This window comes from Furipterus horrens, unplaced genomic scaffold (assembly GCF_987537825.1).
Source record: "Furipterus horrens unplaced genomic scaffold, mFurHor1.1.pri manual_scaffold_13, whole genome shotgun sequence".
NCBI classification, from domain to species: Eukaryota; Metazoa; Chordata; class Mammalia; order Chiroptera; family Furipteridae; genus Furipterus; species Furipterus horrens.
Window position 1 is genome coordinate 14,955,509 of NW_028327183.1, and position 13,629 is coordinate 14,969,137.

The 13,629-nt window shown below is 51.6% G+C and overlaps 2 protein-coding genes across 4 annotated transcripts in view; one reads left to right on the forward strand and one right to left on the reverse strand.

The window, feature by feature from the left end:
* Positions 1–5,247, forward strand: part of NFATC3 (nuclear factor of activated T cells 3) — a 125,426-nt gene extending 120,179 nt beyond the window's left edge. The window contains exon 10 of one of the 2 annotated variants that reach the window (XM_090260433.1): positions 2,396–5,247. In XM_090260433.1, coding sequence (XP_090116559.1) covers positions 2,396–2,517 — 122 coding nt within the window. In that variant the 3' untranslated portion in view covers positions 2,518–5,247. The remainder of the gene's footprint in view (positions 1–2,395) is intronic. The other variant, XM_090260434.1, reaches the window with a different exon arrangement.
* Positions 2,367–11,722, reverse strand: ESRP2 (epithelial splicing regulatory protein 2). Of its 2 annotated transcripts, XM_090260436.1 has the most exons (16): positions 11,403–11,722; positions 11,187–11,315; positions 9,611–9,724; positions 9,384–9,498; positions 8,912–9,010; positions 8,637–8,691; positions 8,459–8,566; positions 8,252–8,384; positions 8,123–8,165; positions 7,663–7,964; positions 7,339–7,551; positions 7,035–7,233; positions 6,704–6,890; positions 6,249–6,414; positions 6,066–6,171; positions 2,367–5,803 (listed from the first exon to the last, which is right to left on the reverse strand). In XM_090260436.1, the coding sequence occupies exons 1-15, from the start codon at positions 11,598–11,600 to the stop codon at positions 6,082–6,084; spliced, it is 2,151 nt and encodes a 716-aa protein (XP_090116562.1). In that variant the 5' UTR covers positions 11,601–11,722; the 3' UTR covers positions 2,367–5,803; positions 6,066–6,081. The 2 variants fall into 2 exon arrangements, with proteins under 2 accessions (XP_090116562.1, XP_090116561.1); XM_090260435.1 differs by lacking the exons at positions 11,187–11,315; positions 11,403–11,722 and having other exon boundaries at positions 2,367–5,036; positions 9,611–9,782.
* Between the last annotated feature and the right edge of the window lie 1,907 nt (positions 11,723–13,629).

Below are 13,629 nucleotides of genomic sequence, written 5' to 3' on the forward strand. Positions count from 1 at the left end.
AGTTAGTAACAGAGCATGTTTTCAAATCAAACCTAATTTCTAGGCTACTCTTCTGCTTACGTATGTCCTTTCTTAGGTCCTGTCTTCTTATCAGGGCACAATGCTACTCCCACTCATTATTTTTAGCCTTCTGCTCTTTGGTGAAATTATAAAACTTCTCCCCTTCTTCTAGGTCTCTAGCATGAAGATGCCTAAATCTGTTATTGCTTTGACCATCCACTGTCATCCCTTGCCCACAGGATTTTTCCATTTGGCTATTCTAATTTCCTATTCCAGACCTAACCTGCCTACCACCTTCCTCCTCTAAATTCTTCCTCAGCTTATTTCCAATAGTGAGAGCACCCTTTTTTCTAGACTCAAAACCTTGGTGGTGGTGGTGAATCAGTCCTTTCCACTCTCCCTCTTCTTACTGTCACCAAACTACACTCACTGTCCCTTTCCTAGTATCACATTTGTCCAGGCCCTTTGCCATTTTCTTTGTCTAAGTGATTTCCCTGCTTCTCTAGTCTTTTGGCCTCCAAAAAGTGACAGGTGTTTTGAGGCCAGCTTAACTATTTACTAAGCAAATTATGTGAACTGTCAAAGACTCAGTTAACTGATCTGTAAAGTGTGTTATGAAGCTTCCCCTGGCTGGTGTGGCTCAGTGGCTTGAGTGCCAGTCTGTGAACCAAAAGGTCACTGGTTCAATTCCCAGTCAGGCACATGCCTGAGTTGTGGGCCAAGTCCCCAGTTGGAGGCGTGCAAAAGGCAACCACACATGGTTGTTTCTCTCCCTCTCTTTCTCCCTCCCTTCTCCTCTCTCTAAAAATAAATAAAATCTAAAAAGAAAAAATGTTGTGAAGATTACAATCGAAATTTCATCTTATTTCAGTTAAAGTCAAACCCATAGATGCTCAGTAAATATCTATGAAATGAATAAATGGTAGTTCCCTTTTCCTTAGTCATAATGAGTATGAATTTGAGTTTTTCTTATCTACCTAAACTATTAAAATAATTAAATGTTAATACTTGAAGATTTTTAAAAAAATGATTGTTAGTATTCCCTTTGCTATATGACTACATCAAATTCTTAAGTATAGAAAAAATTTTTGTCTTGGTCTATTTTTGTTTATAACAAAAAGTATATAATTCAGTGGTTTTAAGTATATTCACATAGTTGTGCAACCATCACCACTATCTAATTTTAGAACATGTTTTTACATTTAGTATTCTTTTACTTGTACTGACCTCATAAACTACTTAAATAATGTTGATAGTACCTTTATTCTTTTGTTGTCTAAGCCTTTTTAAAAATTGTATTTAGAACATTTCATTATTCCAAAAAGAAACTCCATGTGCATTAGCTATCACTCCCATAACTACTGGCAACTACCTGTCTTTTTTCCGTCTATATGTATTAGCCTGTTCTGGCCATTTTATACAAATGGAATCAAACAATTTATGGACTTTTGTGACTGGCTTCTTTCACTTAGCATGTTTTCAGGGTTCATCCATGGTGTAGCATGTATTAGAACTATTCTGTTGTATGGATAGGCCCCATTTTCTTTATCTAGTCATCACTTTGTAGACATTTGAGTTGTTTTCATTGGGGCTGTTACGAATAATGTTACTGTGAATATTTGAATACAAATTTTTATGTGGATATATGTTTGCAGTTCTTTGAGTATATGCCTAGGAATGGAATTAGTATAGAATCTTTATTTGATAAGGCAAAAAATTTTGACTTCAAAGCAAAGAGTGCTCATGGTGAGAGAATTAAAGGTTCTTAAGTGGGGTGTTCCCTTCTGTGTTGGTTCCTTAAGATTGAAATTCTTTGCACTGGACTTCACAGAGCACTGTGCTCCCAGTCATGGAAACCAACAGAAGAGCAAGAGCCTGCAATCAGAAAGGATCAGAAACAATACAAATGCCTCCACATAATTAAAGGGTGCTTTCATTAGCACAGGGTAACAGAATAACCCCCAAATCTCAGTGGTTTACTCTCACCAAAGCATTCATTTCATTCACTTTGTATACAAGGTCTACTGCAAGATCAGAAAGGGAAAACTCTCCTAAAGGGGTGCAAATTATGGAAAGGTTAAGATTAATGTGAACATATTTCAAAAGTATCCTATCTAGAGTGTGAGCCTTTAGAGTGAGAGTAAGAACACTTCTCTGTTCTCTCAGCCATCCCCCTTCCCAACCCAGACAACTTGAAAGGGAGAAAAAGAGGGGTCTTGGAAAAGCTTATGGAATATTTCCATTTAGCTCAGAAGCAGGTTTCAAACACTGCCTTTACCTTTATAGAAAGCCATGGCAAGAGAAAAAATGTCTTTGAAGTAGACCTTGGCATTGAGCATCATATGATCAGTCATACAAGTCACTAATCACTTTACCCCCCTTTTTTATTTTTCAGTGAACGAGATCATTGGGAGAGACATGTCCCAGATTTCTGTTTCCCAAGGAACAGGGGTGAGCAGGCAGGCTCCCCTCCCTGGTCCCAATTCCCTGGATTTAGGAAGATCTGACGGGCTCTGACAGTGCTTGCTGCAACCTTGCATCCACCACCACCATGTACTTCTCAGCATGTTTCTCTCCTTGGACCTTGGGTCTCCAACTCTGCAGCCTTCAGGACTGGCACCAGGAATTGAGGGTCACAGTTTGTGGGGAAAGCAGCATTCCTCCACCTCAGGCCTGGGGTAGATTTTGTAAAAGAATAGGAACAGCATAGGCTGTTTGAGCTTTAGGGAAATAAGCTTTGCATTTTATTTTTGAATAGGATACTTTAATATGATGGGTGCTTTGAGTGTGAATGCAGCAGGCTCTTCATTTCAGAGGTGCTGCCTTTTCAGGTGACTTGGTTGCTTAGCTAGGATCAGTGATTTGTACCGCTTTATGGTCATTTGAAGGACCCTTTAGCTTTAATGACATTTTTAAAATAGAAACTTTTGATAAAACCTTCCAGAGGCAAATATAAAAGAAAAAAAATTCTCCCAAGCCCATGTCTCAAAAACTAAGCATGTGTCCTAAAGCCTTTCTTAGATTCATAGGAAATAAAGCCAAATGTAGCTCATACCTCTTTATAAAAATAAACTGTTAGATTAAATAAGAAGAGACCATTCCAATCATTGAAGTGTTGGAATATAAAATGACATTCCAGAGCATAGCCTTTTTGTAACTTTCTAGGTATTTTTCCTGCAGTCTCTCCATTCTGACTCCATGTTGAAATTGCTTTTTTTCCCCTCAGGGCCTTAGGTAAAGATAGCTATTTGTAAGGTGACTTTGAAAGGTGAAGTTTTAGTTTGGTAGCTTTAATTTCCTGCCATCCTACAAACAAGTGCTCTTCCCTTTTGTGCCCTTTTCCAAGTGGGAGCATCAGCATTTGGCTATTCTGTAACCTTTGAAGCCAGTCTCAGATGGTTTAAGCAACTTTGCTGGTTCTAACTCATCTCTAGTGGCCAGGCTGTGTCAGGAGCTAAGCACAATGAGCTATGCTTCAGAACAGGAGCAGAGAAAATGCAGGACCCTAGATGGCGAGTTTTTAAGATTCACACTGGCATGGAAGGCTTATCCCTCATTCTGTTTACAGCCTCAAATGATTCTGGCCTGTCCTGTTCATCTGCATGGCCTAAAAACCAGCCTGTTCCTAAAAAGGCTTTGAGGCAAATCCAAAGATGAGGTAGCATCATAGACTTGACCCTCCAGACCAAAGATGCCGTGGTGCTGCTGCAGGTGAGGCTGGCATTCAAGGCAGGGGCCAGCGAGAAACTCCAGCCTGCTGTCTACCAAAGGAGGTGCACAACTCGGGTGCTCTTTTTAAGCCCCACCCTTAACCCTCTCATTAATGGGATGTTACCTGTTCAAAGGCCTGGGCCTATTTCAAAGCTCCTGAAGTTTGCAGTGTTTTCAGATAAAATGATGTACTTTCATTTATTCAGAAAGCACATTTTTTTGAGTGCCTACATATGAGACAATGTGCTGAGCTGGTCAAAGGTTGATGCTGTTACTCCAGGGGATTGTGGGTCCTAGATGCCAGGGTTCTCTACTAAGTGAGCCCTGGGCAGAGGGAGCCAGCTCATTGTTCACCACCTGTAGTCAGCCAGGTAGGAGCTATTGACCCAGGATGAGTAAGTATGGTCATCTATTTTTTTCCTTTAAACCATGATGTTTTAGATTTCTCCTTTAAAACTAGTTAAGAAAATCACTTGGGTCCCTCTTGGACTGTTTTCATATTTTCTTTGAAAGTGAGTTTTGTGTCAGTGTGACTAGTGAGATTTTTCAGGGCTGTGATTGGAGGCCCACAGCTTCCTTTGGAGGTTGTTGGGGGCTGGCCCCCGAGAAGAAGTTCCAAAGAGCTGGCCAGACTTGCCTCCACCCTCTTGCCCCTGGTGTAGCTAGCTGCCTCTCATGGATTTCTTGCAAAAGTTCCCCTTGCAAGATCCATTGGGGGTTGATCAGCTCTGTCCTCAAGAATAAAAGCCTCTATGATCCAGAGTTGCTATGCACCAAATTTTGATGCCTTTTAAATACCTTGATGCCTGTAGCACTAGAAATGCTTTCGTATTTAAAATAAAAGTTAAATTTTAAAATAGAGCTTTGTATACTATGTAAGCAGTTTTGTATCAGCTTTGTAAAAGCTTTGGTTTAAGAGTCAATATTTTTTGGCCTTGTAGACAGACACTTACATTTTTGTGCAACATAGTGGTGTTAAAGCACACAGCCATTGGACTATGCAAATTGAGTTCTAGTAGCAGCACGGAGCAGCGGGCATGTACTAGCACCCAATCTCTTCCCCCTCTGGCGCATGCAAGATCTTGGGTTGAGGAATAGGATGAGCAGCCTTCTGCTTACTGGAGATGCATGGAGAAGGATGGCTGAAAACAGCTTTAAAAGGAACAGCTCTGGGATCACGTGTGGTGCTGCTGCCTGGGGTGCAGCCCGCTGCTGCCCAGGGCTAGTCACTATCATCCGAGTTCTGCTGGGTCTGGCTGTGAAGCTGTTTTTGATACTCAGAACAGATGGTCATCTTTAAGGCTCAGGTGGGCTCAAGTCGAAACCTTGTATTTTAAAAAACGAATGATGTTCAGTTAAGGAACTGGTTCTCAGTTATGTTTACAGCACTCGGGATTGTGTTTTCTTGTACATTTTGTATTTTAAAACCTTTTATAGGAGTACAGTGCTCCTTACACAGATACAAAGGGAAGAGCCAGCAATTCAGGCTCCTCGGTTAACAGTGCTGAAATAATAAACGATGACAGGTCAACAGTCTTCTTGAAATCTGCCTGAGTTTTCCTCCACTTGGGGCTGGTGTGGAGCCCCTCACTCTGGGGGCCAAAGCTAAGGGCACTTCGGCTTTTAAAATGTCCCCACAGTTAGGAACCTTTATTTTATGGAGATTAGGTAGAGTCCCAAATTCCTTCTGAAGCTTTAGTTCTGCACCGTCGAATGGGTGCAGAGTACATTCCAGTGTCTGCTGAGTTCAGGACAACTGTCCTGGCAAGGTATGCACAAAAAGTAGGCAGACTTAAAAGTCAAGCCTGAGTTTTTATGTGAGGGCCTCCTGCCCCCTAGTGTCCTCTGAGGATACTGCAGTACAGTCCATCAAAACAACCTATTGTTTTGCCATCTGATACTCCTTGAGCCATGCTGGTGGGGCTACCACCCTTAGGTGGGACTACCCCTAACACAATGTGGCCACTGAGGTCCAAGTATCCTGGGGGTTGGGGCCAGTGCTTTCTGTTTCTCTGCTCTTCCACGATTGGGATCTTTACTCAGAAGTTCCCAGGAGTCATTCGTTTAAGGCACCTGTGGGCATGGGCCAGATCTAGGACAGAACAAAGGCTCTGTGGGTGTTATGCAGGAGACCCAGGCCAGGCCGTCGGGAGCAGGGTAGCACCATTCCACCCCCAGTCCTGCATGCAGGGTTCAGCCATCATCTTTGGGGTGAACAGCAGAACAATAAGTGGAGGATGGAGCTGGGGCTTGAGCCCCTCTGAGTGCTTTCAGAAAGAAGCCACCATATTGAGGACACTGGTTCTCTGGACACAGAAGAGACATGTTAGCTGAGGACATCAGCCAGCACTTACCTTCTGATGCCCTCACCTACAAACACACCCACTCTTTGGGGGCCTGTAGCACAGTGCGAGGTGGGTCACCAACAGGCATCAGGCTGGTGTAGTCATCAGGGACTAGCTGTAGAAGGGACAGAGATGTAGGGCAGGGAGCTCCTAGGTTCAGCTAGGTCTCCAAACCCTTCAGTCGCAACTCACCTGGTAGGCCTGAAACACACTGAGCAGATCCTTCATACCAGCTGTGTATGGGACACCCTGCATACGGACCAGGGCGCCTGGCTGGGACAACACTGAGGTAGGAGCAGAGGCCAGGGCAGCAGGGGGTGTAGTGAGGTAGCCCACAGTGGTGGGGGAGACTGGAGGGCTAGGGTGGGAAAGGCAGAGTTTTAGTAGTTCAGTCCTGCCTATGGCCTAGACCAAAACCTGCCTCCTCCTTCCCTTGACTCTGCCTTATGCTTAGTTCAGTTCCTCCTTCCTAAAATCTTAGCCCCTACATCATCTCCATTCTAGTTTATAGATGGCATCAGCCAGCCCACACTTGTCACTCCCTTGTTTCACAGACCTTGGATTATCTGGCCCAGGAAGGGGATTGTGATCCTCCTCCAAACCAGGACAGGGGGCGAGTCTATGCAGTTCTCTTAGTAGCAGGGTACCTGGGGTAGTAAGCTGTGTAGTTCATGTAGAGTTGAGTGGCTGGCCCTGGGTAGTAGGCAACAGGGGTGGGGGCAGCAGGCACCCTGGCAGCCGGGAGCAATGCCGAAGAGGGATAGAGAGCTGCTGTCTCAGTGGGAATGAGTGTTGGGGTAGCCTGGAAGGTGGCATAGGCTGGTGGCGAGAGGCCTAGAGGCAGAAGTAGAAAGCACATTTGCAGGGAGCCTGGCACTGCCCTGGGTCGGGCAGCCAGAAAGAAGTCCCCACTATAGAAAGGGTTATAACAACCTGGCCCCCGCATGCCTCCTCCTTTCCCAGCCCTGGGATACTCACAGGGCAACTTGCAGGGTGGAGGGGACATGCCACTGCGGCCCAAAGTGCCCCCCATTAGCACACGGCTCATCTCCTCTGTTGAGCAGGGGACCACTTCCACATAGCGTTCCTTCATCACTTTTTTATGGCACCGTTGAGCAGCAGCTAAGGCCCGCTCTGCTGACGTCATCTGGATGAAGGCATCGCCAGATGGCCGACCCTGTGCACACCACCTTATAAGTAGTCTAGCCTGTTAACAAGACTGCCCTACTCCCAACCACACTCTCCTCCCTGTGTGTGTCCCCCTATTGGCAGCAGACCACACCTGCTGGTTGAGCACCATGTGCACACCATGGGGCCGGATGTCAGCTGCTGCCTCCCCCAGAAAGCTCAGGATATCTTCGATGGTGGCTGTGTAGGGCAGGCCTCGAAGGCGCACACAGTCTCTCCCAGTCCCAGCTGCCAGTGGGAAAGGGATGGGCAGCAGTGGAGCAGTCAGTGTGGGAAGGAGTGGGCTGGACGCATAGCGGTTCAGGACCTAGTGAGGAAGGCAGCAACAGGCTGGTCATGCCAAGTAGGGCGGGGACACAGGCGATGGAAGGGGCACCCTGGCAAAGCACATGAGAGTAGGGGAACCCTTGGTGCTCACCTGCTGTACCTCGGCTGCAGTGCTCCGGAAGAGTTCAATGTATCGCTTACCCAGCATGCCCTTGTGCCTGCGCAGGGCAGCCTGTGCCAGCTCCTCACAGGCAAAGAGTGCAAAGGCATCGCCTGTGGGCCGGCCATCAGGATGGCGCACAAAGAGCAGCCCATCGGCATCCCCAGTCACTGGGCACTCTGGCCCCAGGAAATCTAACACGTCTGCTGGTCCAGCTGAGAAGGGCAGTCCCCGAAGCCGGAGGATCACTTGGTCTTCCCGTGACAGAAAACGAGCCACCTCTAGTGATGTGCCTTGGTGGGGGGAATGGGAGTCACTACTGGCTTCATTCATGCCCTTCCAACTACCCATCCACACCTGGCACACAGGAGAGCAGAAAGGCAAGGGGTGGTAAAGTGGGACATGGGTCAAGAACCAGGGGGAGCTAGGCACTGCTGGCAGCACAACTCACCCCCTGCAATCTTGACAAACTCCTCTCCTGTTGCTTTATATACCTGTGGGTATAGTGGGGACAGCCTATGGGTCTCAGGCCTGGTTGGTCTCAGCTCTGCTCTGCTCCGCTCCCAGCCCAAATCCCCACCTCAATATAGCGAACACCCATGTGGTGCTTGTGTCTCTGCAACGCTAGGTCCCGCTGCTCGCTGTCCACAAAGCGGATGAGGGCCTCGCCATTTCTGCGTCCCTGGGCGTTGAGGCAGAGTGCTACACCACCCCTGTGGAGCCAGTGCTATGTTAGTGCCTCCTGAGCAGGCCTGCCCTCCTGGCCCACCCATCCCGCTGCACCCACCTGGCAATGTTGAGCCCTTTGAAGAAGCGAGCCACATCCTGGTCTGATGATTGCCAGGGCAGCCCACGAGCCCGAACCACGGTCTCACTGTCCACCACGTCGGCCTTGCTGCTGTGGAGGGAGAGCCCAGGGTCAGAGATGTCCAGCTATTGTCACCCCATCCCTGCCCTGCACTCACCAAGGTCCTGTTTCATATTTCTGCTTGACCACCTCAGGGTTCAAAAACAATTGACCTAAGAGGAGATGGCATGGGGGTAAGCAGGGTCTGGTGGAGGGGGTCTCCCCACCATACTATAAAAAAGGGACAGCGGAGAGGATGAGGAGGTGACAAAGGGGCTTCCACTCTGTGGTCTCTCAGAGGGAAAGAAGGGAAGAAGGGGACTTTGAGGAATTACTAGGCAGGCATTCATCCAGCCCTGAGAGAACAGGTGACAGGTGGTGAAGGGAACTTACCACTGGGCCCTTTGAGCAGGTGGAGGATGATAGCTACCATTGTCTTCACTTCCCAGACCCCAAAGTCATCCTCTGTGGCATCTGTCTCCAGCCCCAACTCTTATGAACAGAGAAAGAACAATGAGGAAATCAAATCCCAGCATGAGAGGCCCTGGAGCAATAAGCATGAGCACTATGACTGGTCCCACCTAGGCCCAAGTCCCCTACAAAGACACATGTAGAATCCCTGCAAGCACATTTGTTTTGGCCCTGCTTACATATGCCCTTACAGATACCCCAGCACAGACATATGTAGACATATGCCACATTCCAAATGCGCCCCAGCACAGACACGGAGATGTGCACTTAAGGCACTTAAGAACTCAGCAAATAAAGCCAACTGTGTGTTCATAAAGCTAATCCACCAACATGCACATACTCAGACACAGCTTACTGCCACCCCTCCACCCTAACCCCACTGGGTCACAGGTACCCTGTGCCATCGTGGCCACGGTGAGGTCCCTGGCAAGGCAGGTGCTTGGGTGCTGCACATGGAACTCTCTGCGGAGGTCGTAGAAGGAGAAGAAGGTGTCGGGGAGCACCAGGTTCTGGGGGCACATGTGAGTGGGGATGAGTGGACGAAACTGAGCTGCCCTGCTCACCCCCATGACAGTGGGTGTTCTGGGAACCCTGCCCCCTGTGGTGCCCTCAATGGCATACCTTCCTGGAGGCCTCAGGGTGCAGGACCTGTCGCAGCAGCTGCTGCCCATCAGTGCAGAGCATGTGGGGGCCCCCGCCCAGCAGAGCTACATCCCCGCTCACCAGCTGTGAGAACTAGGGAGAGAAAGACACAGACTCAGCTGGGCAGGCAGAAAGAAAGAGGGCACAGGCTGCAAAGCTGGTTCAGCCAGATGTTCAGCCCTACCCTGTTTGAGGAGTAGGTGGACACGCCTCTTGGGCCCGGCTCTGTGTTCTGCTTCTCCCCCCAGTCCCCCTTCTCAGGCCAAATGGTGGCAGTTACATATCACCCAAGCCCCCATCAGACATACTCCAGGAGTCTGGAGTGGGGCCAGAGCAAACACCTGGTGGAGTAGGACAAGCAGGTTGGGGGGTGGGGGGGGAGCAGGTTAAACCTGTCCCTGACCAGGCACCACCCTCAAGCAGGGAGGAGAGGCCCAGTTCTGCCTGAGGCCCATCCGGCTTGTGGTCAATGGCAGCCCCGCCTCTAGGTCTGACCAACCCAGGAGCAGAGAAATTCCAAGGACAGAGCTCCACACCTGGACGCCAGGGGCAGCATGAGCTTTGACCCACACCCTATCGACTGACTGGCTGGCACTGAGCTGTTTGCTCATAGATGGGGTGGCACTCCTGAAGCTGCCCAGTCCCTCCCCCAGCTTCCATTGCTGCTGGAGAACAGGTATAAGCACTAAGCACAGCCCCAAGAACCGCCCCCACACCAGCTTTACACTCTGACACTGCCAGAGCAAAGCAACCCAGCTCTCCTTCGGCATACTCCCCCAGTTGGGGTTAGCCTGGAAGCCCTTCTGGAACAGGCTAGGAACCATGCGAGTTGTTGGAAGATGAAAGAATTTGTGCGTATAAAGCACACACATTATACTCAAAAGTCGGACTCGGGGTGAGCGCAGTAGTAAAGATAAGAACAAAGAAAACAGCAATGAGAATAGCCTCCCTCTTCGGCCAGGGCCAGAACAACTCTAGGCTTTAGCACTCAGGAGGCCCGAAGCCTCCAGGCGGGGTCTGGACAGCGCCCATGTCTGGCCAGCCAGCAGGGGCAGGCCTAGACGAGCAGCATACACCTGGCGGCGTCTGCCTCTGGGACAGACACCGCCCTACGCCCCCGCTCGAGCTTCTCCCAGGCTGGTGGGTGGGCCAGGACGAAGGCCTGTGACCTATGACCAAGCCCAGGGCCCTCGGTCCTTTCGGTTTCCGGCTTCTGTTCTGGGAGACCTGGCTGGGAGAGTTCCCAGGGGCGTCTTAGCCTTGCTCCCCCGCCGGCCAGGGACTCGGGAAAGGTCTCGCGGCTTCCATCCCCGCCCCCTCATTAGGCTGTATCTAGAAAAGCTGAGAAGTAAGACCCTCCCAGGAATGGCCGGCACACGCCGACACACGACACACGTACACGCGGGAGTTGATGAAAGTTTCAAACAACAGGAACCCGTCCTACAGCCCGCCCCAGTAGTCGCGGTGCGCCAGGCCTCGCCCCCTGCCCCTCTCTCTCCGAGAAATGTCCCTGGAGTCCGGCAGTGTCTTCACTCACCCCGGCCCCGGCGCTCACCTGCTGCAGCACCTTGTCCAGCGGCTCGGCCCGCGCCAGGCTGTCGGCGCTCAGGCCACTCGCCTCGCGGCACTGAGGGCTCAATGCGCCCGCCTCGGCGCGAATCAGTGACTTGTGCAGCGTCCCCACCTGCGAGCGGCGGGGGAAACCGATCAACCACTGCGTCCCTCGGTCATGAAGCTTCCTGCGGACCCCACCACCCCCTTCCCACACTACCTGGCGGCTCCACGGCTCCACCACTTGCCACACTAGCAGGATTAAGTCGGTCTCGTCGGAGCCCAGATCCGGGCCCAGTGCACCAGCTGTGGCCCCGAACAGTACTACCAGGGGTCCGGGCTCTGGGCGGGGATCGGTGGCAGAGTCTGCGGCAGTGTTCGGGCCCGGGGGCGGTGGTTGGGGTGGCGGCGGAGTCATGGCCGCAGAGGAGGGGGGGCGCTCGGCCACACTCACGCGGACCGACGAGGCGCACGCACGCACCGACCGTCGGCAGACGCGGATCAGCTTGGGCGGGACACCGTGTGTCGGGGGCGGCACCTGCGGCCCGGCAGGCGCAGTGGGCTGAGACCCGCCCGCGGCGCCTGGCAAGGCGGGGCAGCTACCAGCCCCAGCCCTCTCTGGGCGAGTTACCTGTCGGGCCCCGCCGGCCACGTGACTGAGGGCGGCCCTGGGAGCCATGGAGGGAAGGACGCTGAACTACCCCCGAACGCGCGCGCTCACACGCCCTGCCTGGGCGCGCACTTAGGGCCCAGACTCCCACTCACTCAGCCAGCTGATTTCTCGGGGGACCCCCACTACCCCCTTCCCTCCATGAAGCCTCCTCCAAGAAAAGGCAAAACCAGAGGCCTTCTCTAATCCTAAAGGTCACATGGGACTTGTAAAAAATCACCAGGAGTCAGAGGATGTGGGGGCTGCGACGGCCGGTCTGGGGTGACAGAAGTCACCAAAGGTCAAAAGAGTAGGTTAGAGTTACCGGGTATAACCCAGAGGCCTGTGAGAGGATCACCAGAGGTCATTAGAGCCGTGGGGAGTCATTAGAGGTCACAGAGCAGGGTTTGTCCATACAGGTGGGAAGGCCAGGGCTTAGCCTGACTCCAGGAAGTGCCCGTGGTGCCAAAGCGTGTTCAGAGGTGCACAAGCCTCAGTGCTGCTGCTGCTGCTGCGGAAGGAAGAAGTGGGGACACACACACACCGTCCCCACTCCAGAATGCGGTACTCCAGACCTGAGGCCTCACTTCTACCCTGTGTGGGGTCTCCAGCCTGTTTTTGTATCCCTGTTGCCTAGAGGTGTGAGCGCGACGGAGGATGGGGACTAGCGGCAAATTTGTAATGTGAGCTTGCGGGCCGCAAAACCTCTTCTCCATCCGGAACCAACATCCTAATTCTGACAGTCGCACGTGGAGGGCTTCCAGCACCCTTTCTCCTCCTCGATCTTGGTGAGGCTCCTTTACGGCACATTTCCAGGCCTCCCCGGACTTCCCCAAATTCTCCCATTTATGTGACTGAGAAACTGAATAAGAATCCGCGGGAACAAAGACATAGGGTTGCCAAGCCCGAGCCGAAACTGAGGCGGAAGCCTCCCCTCACGATTTCAGAAAAGAAGGGTACTGCGTCCAGATATTCGGACAGCGAACGAGCCCGGAGTGGAGGTGGCCTACGAGGCCTTGCCTACTGAACCCACACTTCAGCGCGTCCCCCCTTGAAAGATGAATAAAGACTGAGACTCCTGGGATGGAAGTGACTCACGCCGGCACACGGCGGCCTGGAGGGAGTGAGAAGTAGACACTTCTTCCAGAGGCTTCGGGTGACCAGCGGTTCCCGTTGGAGTGTAGGCTTGTGTCCACGCGCGGCTGCCCCTCTCTGGACCTCCCACCCGGGCCTGTCCCTTGTCCCCACCCCCGGAAGAGTTAAGCCAATCAGGCCCGGGATGGAGAAACGTAGTTTTTCAGCCTCGCCCCCTTCAAGATAAGCCGGGAATGTCAAATATTTGTTCTCCGGGCTGGGCGCAGCTGTGAGGTAAGACTCCTCCCCCATCCACCCTGGTGTGCGCGTGCGCCTAGCGGAGTCAGACCTTTCTCCGGGATCCCCTTCACTCTAGCAGCACCTCAGACCCCCCAGCCCTTCTAAAACTCCCCTGGCGTACATTGTTCCTTGTCCAGCTCTTGTCTGGGCTGCTTCTACAGGACGGAGCCCTGGTGCCCCCTGCCGGCAGTCCTGGCGCTGCTTGATCTCTGTCTCACCTACCCTAGTGCCCCCATGAGTTCAGGCTCTGGACCCTGCTGGGCCCTTTGCTGTTCTTCAGCGCGGGTCTCCACGCCGGTGTCTCCGGGAGGCCTTCGCCACAAGGTGACTGACTTCTCCAGTGTGGCCTCTCTGGCCGTCCCGAGAGCAGGAGCATTCCCATTAGAGACGCCTTCATGAGTATCCAAGTCTTATACCTACTGGA

Bases quoted from the DNA above. Each gene is read 5' to 3' on its own strand.
- ESRP2 (XM_090260436.1), bottom strand. From the start codon at position 11,600: ATGACTCCGCCGCCACCCCAACCACCGCCCCCGGGCCCGAACACTGCC. The intron at 7,552-7,662 runs GTGAGCACCAAG...CTTCCTCACTAG, and splicing joins CTGCAGCCGAGGTACAGCAG to GTCCTGAACCGCTATGCGTC. The intron at 6,415-6,703 runs GTACCCTGCTAC...TTCCCACCCTAG, and splicing joins TACACAGCTTACTACCCCAG to CCCTCCAGTCTCCCCCACCA.